At 37.2% G+C, this 11,975-nt stretch overlaps 1 protein-coding gene across 2 annotated transcripts; it reads right to left on the bottom strand.

Moving 5' to 3' along the window:
• Positions 1-2,531: 2,531 nt before the first annotated feature.
• Positions 2,532-7,826, bottom strand: IKKepsilon (I-kappaB kinase epsilon). Of its 2 annotated transcripts, none has more exons than XM_085197696.1 (6): positions 6,916-7,826; positions 6,275-6,502; positions 5,369-5,504; positions 4,376-4,527; positions 3,516-4,298; positions 2,532-2,888 (listed from the first exon to the last, which is right to left on the bottom strand). In XM_085197696.1, the coding sequence occupies exons 1-6, from the start codon at positions 7,660-7,662 to the stop codon at positions 2,682-2,684; spliced, it is 2,253 nt and encodes a 750-aa protein (XP_085053822.1). In that variant the 5' UTR covers positions 7,663-7,826; the 3' UTR covers positions 2,532-2,681. The 2 variants fall into 2 exon arrangements, with proteins under 2 accessions (XP_085053822.1, XP_085053823.1); XM_085197697.1 differs by having other exon boundaries at positions 2,753-2,888; positions 3,496-4,298.
• Between the last annotated feature and the right edge of the window lie 4,149 nt (positions 7,827-11,975).

Here is an 11,975-nt window from a genome sequence, read left to right as displayed (position 1 = left end):
AAGATAGAGAAAAATAGAACGTATTAAGATAAGACAATCTATATCTGTTCCGCTCACCTTTGGAGGTCTCGTTACCAGAACGTGGAAATGAATATAAATCATACGTCCGACTGAGATTCTTACCCAAAACCGTCGCGTTTAGTCACATACGACGGAGGCCCCTTATTAAAAACAAACAAAAAGAAATATGAAGCAATCAAGGGAATAGGTAAGATATAAACACCACGTAAAAACAATGCTATAATTTAATTACAAATAGTTTGTCATTCTCTTACATTATCTAGTATAATTATACTTAATAAGATCTACCAAACTTATAAGTATATTGTTAAAATAAACCCTGCTTCTCTGCACCATAACATTATAAATATCTATTAAATATGTACACGTTAGGTTGCCTCTTCCTACCCATGGCTAACTCAGAACAGTCTTGTGCCCAGAAATGGATCTCCTGGAACGAACAGCATACATTTTACTGACAAGCTGACGACTTAGCTCTAAAAAAAAAAAACTTTACACAAACATATCTGTTCAATATCTATAGTCCCCTCTGGACTATAGTCTGGACCAGTGATAATGAAAGTGGTCAATATCGACCCCCAAGTGTCGATGCAAGGGGTCTACGTGGGCGAAAAACAATTACGGGTCTATAAAATGAAAATGACGGTCAATGGCAAGATATTGCAAAAAAAAAGTACTATTAATATAATATTGACAAAAAAAAGAAACAAACTGGACATCATTAACCAGGGAGATTTGAGATTAAACAACTAAATTAATGCCAAATGTTGATAATTTATTATTAAATCATCCAATTCACACTTCCCATTAAATAAAATTATTTTTTGTTTAGTTTTTTTCATGTAACAGTTACTATATTTTGATTTAGATTTAATTAATAAATGTGTAAAACTATGTTATTCTTTTTTTACTTTTTCACATTATAACTACTTCACTACTGTTAGAACTTTAAGTAGTTCATCTAAAACTGAAGAACATGACAATGGGTCTACGAAAGGAAAAAGTTTAAAAGAAAAAAACCTCTGGTCTGGACTATGGCCCAGAAGAATTTAGATAAGCCCATGTGCCTACATTATATGCCGCCCGCAAGCAGAGTGAAGCTATAAAAAAATAAAATAAAAAAATCGGTCAAGTGCGAGTCGGGCTCCCCCACCGAGGGTCCCGTACAAAAATTAGAAGTTTCGAGCTTGTTCTGAAATTCAAGCTTAGCTTAGCCAGAGCCCTTTCGTTTATTACCTCACTTGATCTAGCGGCTTTAATACCAAATTTTACCCCCTTTTAAGCGATATTTTTTAGGATTTAACCACAAATGTATAGTTTTCAGATTTTTCCCTGAATTAGTACTACCTGTAGATGATAGATGGCAAATTTTATAATTCTAGGTCAATTATCTTCTTTCTAATTAAATATAGAAATATGTTTTTTATTAGGAAATTATGGGTAGGTTACCGTAGATCTGAGTATATGGTATGAATTTCAACCCGATATCTCCAAGCGTTCCTGTGATAATGAGTCTTGACAGACAGACAGACGGACGACAGTAATCTTATAAGGGTTCCGTTTTTCCCCAAAAACTACGGAACCCTCAAACAAACATACTTGCAATATAATCCAGAAAAAAAATCATTATTACATTGCAGTACAAGCATCATTTATTTAAAGGATTTCTACTAGTTTATACTGAACTTCATTATAATTATTAGATTTAAAAGCAGTTAATACTAGTTTTAGATCTAGATTAGACCGTAGCGTTTGGCGGATACAGTATGAAGCTAAGTAAGTATAATACTAGATTAACAGATAGATTGGAGGCTACAGACCATATTATAATATAACGTTAGTCTCGTCGATGTAACCCACCAAAGGTATTATATTGTCATCTGAACTACGTAGTAATTATTTTAAAATTTAATTGGAAGAAAAACATTAGCACTGAAAAAAAACCTTTTAAATAAATTATTTTAAAATGCAGCCACACTAAAGGAATATTTATTGAGATCATATTATGTAATTATCAGTCATACTTAGTTGGACAAAATGTACATTTAAAAAGACACAACATAATGTTGCCTTTAATTTGAGATCACTTAGTATTTATTTTTAATATATTTACTATAATACTGAAAAATAAAATAATTATTATGATTATTTATATAAACTGAATTTGTATATGTTTTCGCAAGATTACCTTTTATTAAGTTTGTTTAAGCTTATATCATTTCGTTACTTATAATCAATTATTCTATTTTGACATAATTTGGAAAAAACAGCAGATTTTAAGGTTAACTAACGACACAAGAGGATTTAGAGTGTTGCATCTCACATGTGTTTTGGTTAATTTCGTCATCATCCTGCATGTGCGAGGAGCTAGTCTCTTTGTATATGACGGTCCGGATGCCAGAGTCCAGTGACGTCATAGTGGCGTCGGACGAGCTGGTGTTCGTGTCTACACTATTAAGCATATGTATCGTGCTCACACTGTCCTCATCCACTATGTCGGAGTTCTGGTGGTAATAGTCCTCGTCGAAGTCCGTCTCCAGGTGCACACGGCAGTCGTCTTTGTCGCACCAGCACCGGTCGCCGTCGTCGTCGTCGCCGCAGCAGCTTGCGTCGAGGCAGCGCAGGTCGGGCGCGGGGGTCGGGCCCAAGGACGGCGGGCGCTAGGGCGCCACGTCCGCGGTCAGCGCCAGGAGGCGCGCCACGAGGCCGGAGCTGGTGCTGACGGCCGCCGCCACGTCGTCGTGCGCGAGCAAGAGAGCACGCACGCCCGCGCCGCCCGCCCCCACCCCTGACGCCCCTGCGTACCTCTTTTGGCGATTTTCTTTTCTTTCTCCGTCTAACGGTGTATCTGGTTTTAGGGTGTTGTTCTGTGAAAATAAATATTTGAAGTTGAACGACTTTCGGCAGGGGAAATTGTAGTGTAGTGCATATAAGGTTTATTATGTATAATATTATTAAGGTATATATACTTTTTGCACTTCAAAATAACATATTAATAAAACAAAATTGAAAGATTCGTTATCAATAGTGGACTTATTTTTAAAAGAAATCTCTTCCAGCCAACCAATGGAAGTGCATAAGACTGTCCAAACAGCGGGAAGAGATTACAGTGCAGTTTTTAAACAGAGAGAAAAATATAAAAAAAGAAAATGAGAAATTAATAATAATAATAATAAAGAAGATTTAAGAATAATGAAGTTTATTTTATTACACGGAAAATTCTGTATGAATATTTTGCATATTTTTTTTTAATTTGTATTAATTTGGTTACTGTTTCAATTCTAATCACATGATCTACAAATCAAATTATTGTCAAAATTTTTAATATATTTTATAACTGTGTGTAGTGGATTGAACAACACGGCATTTAAAACAAACACTTTTAAACATGCAATGATTTGTTTAGAACCTAGTTATGAAGTTAGTTTCAGCTAATTGTAGGATCTAATTAACTAATTTTAATATACAACCTACCGTGGATAATGTCATCTTACTTGCGCCTGAGCCTGCGCCTGGGTCTGCGCATCTGCGACCAGCGCGCGCGTTGTCTGTTCGGCGTCCTGCAGGCGCGCCGCCAGCGCCAGCACCTTCAGCTCCGTGCTGGACAGATCCTTGTCCAGGATGTGTGTCTGCAGGTACACCGTCTGCGCAATCTTGTACCAGTCCGCGATGGCCTCAGCACGCGCCCGCGCCATCGGCGCCGCGCGCTGCAGCAGGGCGCGCGCGCGCCTTCCCGTCTCCGCCACCGTGATGCGCTCCAGCACGTGGAACTGCTCGTCGTTGTAGGTGAGCGAGCGCGTGGCGCGGTCCCGCACCAGGTGCTGCCACGACTCGCGCAGGCGCTCGGCAAGAGCGCGCGCGCGCACGTGCAGGCGCAGCTCGGCCGGGCACGGCGCCGCTTGCAGCGCGTCCAGCCAGGCCGCGCGTAGGGCGGGCGCCGCGTGGCGTGTGCGCAGTGCCGCCGCGGCAGCGCGCAGCGCCTCCGCCTCACCGGCCGCCAGCGCGGCGGGTGGCGCCCACGCGGGTGTCGTTTGGGGCGCGGGCGGTGAGGGGACGGGCGTTAGCGCGCGTGCCGCCGCCGCCGCCAGGTCGAGCGCGCGCGCCGCATCGTGTAGACGCGCAGCGTGCGCGGCGAGAGCAGCGGCGCGCGCAGCGGTGGCGGCAAGGCGCGCCGCCAGTAGAGCGCCCCAGCGCGCCACGCAGGCGCCGCACAGCTGTGAGGCGGCGCACAGCGCTTCTACTCTCCGCCGCACCACGTGTCCCACGCTGCACGCAGTCTGTAACACGCCACAGTCACAACATGTCACGTGTATTTGTCACGTTACGTCACGTCATGTTCGGCACGGGTACCGACCTTGGCCTGCGAGGCGTCGTTCTCGACGGACACGAGGTTGGGGAAGACAGGGAACTTTGGCACGTCAGGTTCGGGCGGCATGCTCACATTGTTGTTGTTCTTGTTAAAAAGCATCAGCGGCACCTCCGCCGTCGTCTCCGGATAGTCCTTGCCTTATATTTTACAAAAAAATATAAAAATTAACTCAAAACTACTTCATATTAGTTTTTAAGAAATAGATATATTTTTCAAGCTTAACATTTTCTTTAGTAGGATGGCAAACAGAAGAAAGCGATAAACGCTACGGTCACTGCACATCTCTTCTGTCTCGTCCACTGTCATCAATCCACACACATCCACACATATATCCTCTGGGGGGTTCTCATGCTTTTTACGTGCCCTTTGCTCCAATAATTTAACGTCAAGATAATAATTTAAAGTCAGATCCTAGCCTCTTTTACCGTTCACGTTTCCTTCATATTTTTTTTTCCCATTTTTTCATCACTCATTCTTTCGACGTGCCAAAAATTTCTTTCAAATACCTCCTTTCTCTTACACGCATTCAGGCTTAGACCAATAATTTCACACCCTTCTTTCAAAGTTGTAATCAATGTCTGCAAGTTGCAATCTGTTGATGCATCGCATTAAGCACTCGCACTAACTTTAACTCCTTGGAGAGAGTTATATTTCAAACAAATGATAAGTTTTTACTTTAGTAAACAAAGATTATTATCATAAAAAACCTTTCTATTGCAATGTTGATTTTTACGTAATTTGCTTGTAATTTGTCATGTAATATGTTGCCAAAAAGAAATCATACGTCATGACAAAATCATCCAAAGTTCATAGAAATTAAATGTCCAAGACACGCATATTGACTAACATGTGTGGGGAGTGGAGAATTAAAAACTTTGATCTACATGAGATCTCATAACGTTTTGACAGTTTTTGCTACTTGAAAATATTTTTGGTAAGGAGTTAAAAAATTTAATGCATAGCGCAGTTAATAAATACCAAGTGTATCTTCATCTATTTCAGACAACATGAGCGTATCCTTATACAGCAATATCTGCGACTCGGCCACGACACTTGTCTGTTCGCAAATATATGTTTGTAGATGTTCGTATTTCTCCTCCGGCTTAAGGAACACCTATTTAAGAAGATTATTCACTTTAAATTGTTTTAGTATTTGTCGTTGAACACTTTAGTTGTAAACATTTCTTTTTAATAAAAATGTTCCCATTTCGCATCATAGGATATCACCATATAGCACATCAAATCGATTATAAATGCGATGATTGTCGGTTTGATTCACACATGATTCTGTTCATTATTTTAAAAAATTTTTAACTTATATATGTTTATGTATGTATTAACTTATATTATGTTTTGCAATGTTTAGAGACTATATAAAACTTCTATTATAAACTTTTTATTTAAATTGTTTAATAATTTATAAATAACTGAAATAATGCAAAAATATCTAGTTCCAGTAAGTTAATTAAGTCATTACAGTAATTTGCCATGCATGCTGAGTTATTACTTCTATTGCAATCAAATAATGATTTCTTTTCACAACACAATGAAATAAATATTTAATTGTTTTTATAAATATATATTGTGTATTTTAATGTAATTTATAAAATAATGCAGCACAGCACTTACTGTAAATGTGATCATGGGTTTGACTTAAACTTTTTGTTACCTAGCAACATCATATAAAGAGATGGCCAGTAATATGGAATAGCACCCTTTAAAACAATACATTTAACTCCCACTAAGCTCTGCAATTACTGCTATATGTAAATATGTCACTTTATATAAGTGGCATACTTGCAGACTGAGTATGGAAAGTAGTGTCTTAGCACTAGGTTCCCACTACCTGCTATATGAGAGAATAAACCAAAAAAATATATTTACCTTAATACTTGCAGCCTTATTTACGTGAAATATATGAATAGGTTTTGTTGATGTAACAGTTTGCACCTCCGAGAAGAATCTGTCAAAGGTCCAAATTCTATGTGGATCTACTTCTAATAATCCCGCGAGGAGCGGTGTGACCAATTTGCGGAGGCCTACGCTCAATTGACAATGTGATGGAAGCTCACGAGACCATTCTATTGGACCATTTTCAGTTGTTTGAGTACCCTGGGAAAGTAGACCTTATTAGTTATATTAAAGTAAAAAAAGGGAAATAATAATAAAATATACAATCTAAAATAACATTAGAATAAGCAATTATGTCATGTATTGCAGGCCATTGTGGCATAGTGGGACTGCATCTGTAAATGTAATGGGTGTGGATTTAATCTCTGCTGAGATTAATGAATTGTTTTTTTCCTTACTCTGGTAGTAAAACATATGGCGTTGAGTTTTACCACTTTCTACTCAACATGCTAGTATCTGAAAGTTAAATGAAATGTGAAGAATGGAGTATCTTGACTACTAGCAGAATACAACAGGAAAGTAACAAAATTAAGTAACAAGACAATAATGAGAAATAATGTATTATAATTATTAACTTTTAATATAAAAATTATGTAATATATTAAAAATCTTACAGATATAACTCCAGAAGCTTTCTTAGTTGTTATGTAAAACATAGTTTCTTTATTTCTTCTACCTCCATATGGTCTGAAAGGCAGTTGTCCTGTTGCCACATGATATAAAGTGACACCAATTGACCATAGATCTACAGTTGCACCAAAACTTTTACCAACAGGTTTCCTTAATACTGCTCGCTCATACATATCAGGGTGTAGATACTCTTCAGTGCCATATAGAGAAACAAATTGCTCCTCCTCCTGCAGTTCTCTTGCTGCTCCAAAATCAGTTAGCTTATATGTAGTAGTTCCATCCTCATTTATAAATTTCATGATGTTTCCAGGTTTTAAGTCTCTATGAACTAAATTATTATCTCTTAAATGTTTCATTCCAGCAGTTAAATGTTCTAAAACTAATAAAAATTCATTCTCTTGGAGACCATAAGTGTTTTCAGGATCGTCTAAAATATTGAACAAGCTTCCACCTGTGCATAGCTCCATTACTATAACTTTCCCTCTGCCTTCCTGTTCCTCTTCAATTGCTAAGAGTTTGACAATGTTTTCATGTTTTACTTTTTTCAGAACTTCAAATTCACGCATTTGAACATCATGAGGCCTCATGTGGCTGAGCTGGTTGAAGGTCTTCACAGCTACTTGTTCTCCATTGTTTTTATTAACACCTTGGAACACTGCACCAGTAGCACCTTTACCCAAAACACTGGTTGTGCACCACACAAAGTTTTCTGATCCTCTTAAAAACGACATTGTTTATTCTTTTACTGTGTAATGTTTACAATAATGGAATGTTCGTAGAAGTTTTATATATATTTTATGAGATTTCAATAGTAATTAACTTTCATTTTTCGTAGGCTCTGCTGTAGTGCTGTTTAATTTTGTGCTTTTGACAGCAGTTTGACGTTAATATGTACTAGGGATGCCCGATGTCGATTTTGCCCGATCATCGATTTTCGATGATCATCGATGATAGCAGACAAAATATGTATATTTTAGCATCGATGTTACATTAATGAAAACATTCTCACATCGATGTTGCATTAAATAAAACATCGTAACATCGATGTCAGTAGCAACACCTTAACGAAATTTGATCGCGTACACGTCATTAATCAACCAAAATTTATGAATGCTTCCACACACAGTATTTATTAAATTCTGAACACCACCACACACCACAGACTAGTTTTCGATAGAGTAGTTTCTACCTAGTCTGTGGTCTATGCGTGTGCAGCTATATTTTTCATATGGAAATGAGGAATGGTAATAGGTATGAAATAATGCTTCAAAGTTCGTTACAGTAAAGTTTTTACGTATGCAAATACACTAGTTTTTATTTCATTAAAAATAACCAAGTAGTTATGATTTTACAGGCATTTGAAGTTTGCAAAAATTTCAAATGCCGCTAACAGTCCCGCGACCGGCGGTGACGTCACAGGTCTGGCAGAACTCACTAGTCGCCAATGGTGATAGGAGATCTCGCGCAGTACTTTGTTTGTTTGTTACTCGCTTGTGTTTAGTGTTAATCCAATTCATTAAAATGGATGAAGGATTCGAAATAGGTCAATCGGATAACCTACCGGTAATAGATAGATTTATGGTTGCCGATTATTTATCGGAAAATAGTGATTTCTCCTTGCATCGCCACAGAAGTGCAAGGAGTAAAAATGCGAAGATAAGTTTTGTTGTCTAACTAGTAATATTATGTCAATTTGGGGTGTAGATAATAACTATCTTACGTTATTTTATTTGAAATTATTTATTTAAAACTGTAATGTAACCTGACCTAACTAGTTTCATATTGTATGTAACGCTATTTGCGTTAAAAGTACCAAACGTTTTTGGTACTTTTAACGCAAATACTTTTTGGTACTTTTTATTTTATTTAAGTTCAAAGTAGTAAGATTGTTTTATAAGTTGCAGTTTATAAGCAACTGTGTAGTTTCTTGCCGGCTCTTCTCAGCAGAACTGCCTTCCGAACCGGTGGTAGCTTTTTGTTCATATGTTCATTCTACGATTCAAAAGTGCTTTATAATAATAAAGAATATTTATTCTAATATTCGAATATTTTATTTGAATAAAGAATATTTTGAATTTGAATTTGTATTTAAGTGAAAATAATATAATAATAATATAACTAAATTCATGCAGTAATTTGAGCACGCATAATTTTTTTTTATGTATATTTTTAATATTTATATATGTATATCTGAATATTATTTTTATTGTGATTATTGAAGATCGGCAAGAGAGTTATAGTCATGGTGCGTACTATTGCGTGCTATTGCGTACGTATAAGTTAAAAGAGTAGGTTATGTATGTATTACCAAATGTAGATTACAGCAGAACACCGCGCACCTATCAAACTATATTATTTCAGCTTAGAATGCAATGAAAAAAAGCGATAAGTTTATACGTAATCTGCGAAGATTGTGCCGCCAGCAGAGGTGATTGTAAATATACCATGGCATTTATAATGGGCTACATCGTCGAAGCGACGAGTCTTCAACAACTGCAACCAAATCTTTTTTTTCTTGGCATTAATCCCGGCGTATGTTGCCAGGGTCTGCCTTCATGCTTAACCTACTCCACTTTACACGATCGTTAAAGTCCTGAGTGGTTCGACCATTGGCACTCATGTCCTGCATCACGACATCCAAGCACCGCATTCCTGGGCGTTCGGAGATCTAGGTCCAGGGACAGGACAGAGATAGCAAGGAACTTGCATCCGATATAGTTCCTACGCCGGCGCGCAACGTTGCCATACCATCTTAGGCCACGCTCTTGGAGCTTATCCGCTACGTCATGGACTACCTCGAATGCGTCAGACCGCAGCATCTTTATTTCCATGACGTGAAGCTCCTCAGCGTGCCGCGAATGTTGATCGCGAATCGCAAAGCGGGATCGTGGTACATATCTCTGATAATCTCAACATAGGCTTCAGGGATCCCTTTGAATCGCATTGCCCTCCAAATACATTGACGAGGCACACAATTGAAGGCCTTCTGCAAATCTAAAAAGGCCGCAAATCTAATGCAGAGCCCTTCTTTTTTTTCTGTATGCCTCCATCAAAGTTCTGAGTAGTCCCTCCATTAAAGTACTGATTAAGTTTGTGGTAACGCTCAAGCCAAGCTAAGTGTTGTTAGAAAAAATTCAAGTCAAAATATCTTTATTTTAAGCTTTTTATCTTAAGCTTTCTAGTATCGATACTACAATAAAAATCATCAAAGTTAAAGATTTTGGTACAACACCATGAAACCGAGCAAGATAGAACTGTTTTTTTGACAAAGTACTATCAAAACTTCAATATTTTAAAATACAATGCTCGCTATTACATTATGTATGTGAAAAAAAAAGATTTTAAAAATATATGTATATATTATTTATTAAACGAAACTAAATTTGTGGTGGAACGCCAGCTAAAGAAGAGCGCGAACTGCGAGTGAACGAAGACAAACTGAGCGAGCGAGTTTTGCAAGACCTGAGACGTCACGCGAGTCAGTTATGGCCCGACGGAATCTCGCGTCGCACGCTTACTTTAAAGGACAATATCTCAAAAACTAATAGACGTATCAAAATAATTCTTTCACAAGTATTTTTTGTTTTTAAAAGAATTTAAAGAATTTAAAATTAGTGATTATTCTCCATTACTATTTCTCTATACTTTTCTTATCTGGCCTTCGTCGTTTTTAAAATCCGAGTTGGCAACTTGGCAACACTTCGAAGTTCGTACTTCACAATCGACTTGTGGTGGGTTCAATCTCCACTCGAGGAAATGTAATATTTATTTAAATATATAGCTGAAGCGGGATGGATACAGGGAAATAAAAAAAATATGAAAAAAAAGAAACATCGATCTTAGCTAACATCGATGTTGTTCCTTCGATTTTTGTTGAACGTCAATGTTACAGCTAAAACATCGATGTCAACATCGTTGTTTTTCTAATATCGGGCATCCCTAATGTACCTAACCTATTATCTATAACAAGCGGACGCGCGCAGCTTCGCCTGCTTATTGCTTAGGGGTGAATTCTAATAAACCATAAAACACGTGTTCAATGAAATATTTTTAAGTCTCAATTTAAAATTTTATAAAAATCAGTGGCGATTTAAAGATTTTTTCATATAAACTTTCAACCCCCTTATTTACACCCGTAGGGGAACAATTCTAGAAAACGATGAAACACGTGTTCAATTAAATACTTTTAAAAATCTACATTTCAAATTTTATAAAAATCGGTGCCTATTTAAAAAAATTTCCATACAAACTTTCAGCACCTATTTCACCCCTTTAGGGTTAAAATTTTTCAAAATCCCTTCTTAGTGGACGTCCAGATTACAAAAAAAAACATCTGTCCATATTCCACGTTTCTACGCACAGCGGTTGCGGCTGTGCGTACGTCATACCTCAGTCAGTGAGAACATGTCCTTTTATATATATGTATACTGTTTTTTGAAATACGTAAGAATAATTATGATTGTAGACCAACAGGAACTTTTCTAATTAAAGTTGCATTCATTTCATTTGTATTGTAAGTTCTCACTTTTAGTCAAATTTTATAATTGTAGGTCCACAGGCAGTACCCTAAAGGGTTTGCACGCGGTGAGTTTCAAACAAAATGCAGCAAAAATTATAATCACTCGTACTTTAAGATTGCGTTGGCTTTTCATTTTCGGAGTTCGAAGAGATCGTAAATCTGGTTATTTGATATTAATTTCAGTTTAACATATACGATACTCGATCTAGATATAAACAGTCTGGGCATAAAAACAGACGAAAATCGAAATGATCTTATTGGTTTTTTACGTACGTTAAAAAAATACAACGTGAACGTCGACAGCCGCAAAATTAAAAATGTTGCTAAAATTAATTATTTTAATTAATCAACGTTAACTTAATTATTTTTATAAAATAGATATTGAGCTTTAACTTATTTTTTTTACAAATCTAAAAGTAGTTGTATAATTGTTAATAAGTTAATGTATTTTACTGTTTTCTATTGTTTTTTAAGTTGCATATATGCTGTTTTTTGCTTTTCTGAGGCTGGCAACTCTGTTTGTCT

The sequence above is a fragment of the Heliconius melpomene genome, chromosome 14, assembly GCF_056956725.1.
Source record: "Heliconius melpomene rosina isolate 202511_hmr_F chromosome 14, ASM5695672v1, whole genome shotgun sequence".
Lineage (NCBI taxonomy): Eukaryota > Metazoa > Arthropoda > Insecta > Lepidoptera > Nymphalidae > Heliconius > Heliconius melpomene.
Note: the sequence above shows the minus strand (reverse complement) of the source record. Positions and strands in the feature narration are given on the sequence as shown.

What these genes read in the sequence shown, in the direction of transcription:
- IKKepsilon (XM_085197696.1), bottom strand. Translation starts at nt 7,662, where the DNA reads ATGTCGTTTTTAAGAGGATCAGAAAACTTTGTGTGGTGCACAACCAGT. An exon ending in AAGCTTCTGGAGTTATATCT is followed by an intron (nt 6,503 to 6,915) that starts GTAAGATTTTTA and finishes CTACTTTCCCAG; the next exon opens with GGTACTCAAACAACTGAAAA. An exon ending in AGGCGCAGGCTCAGGCGCAA is followed by an intron (nt 2,889 to 3,515) that starts GTAAGATGACAT and finishes TTATTTTCACAG; the next exon opens with AACAACACCCTAAAACCAGA.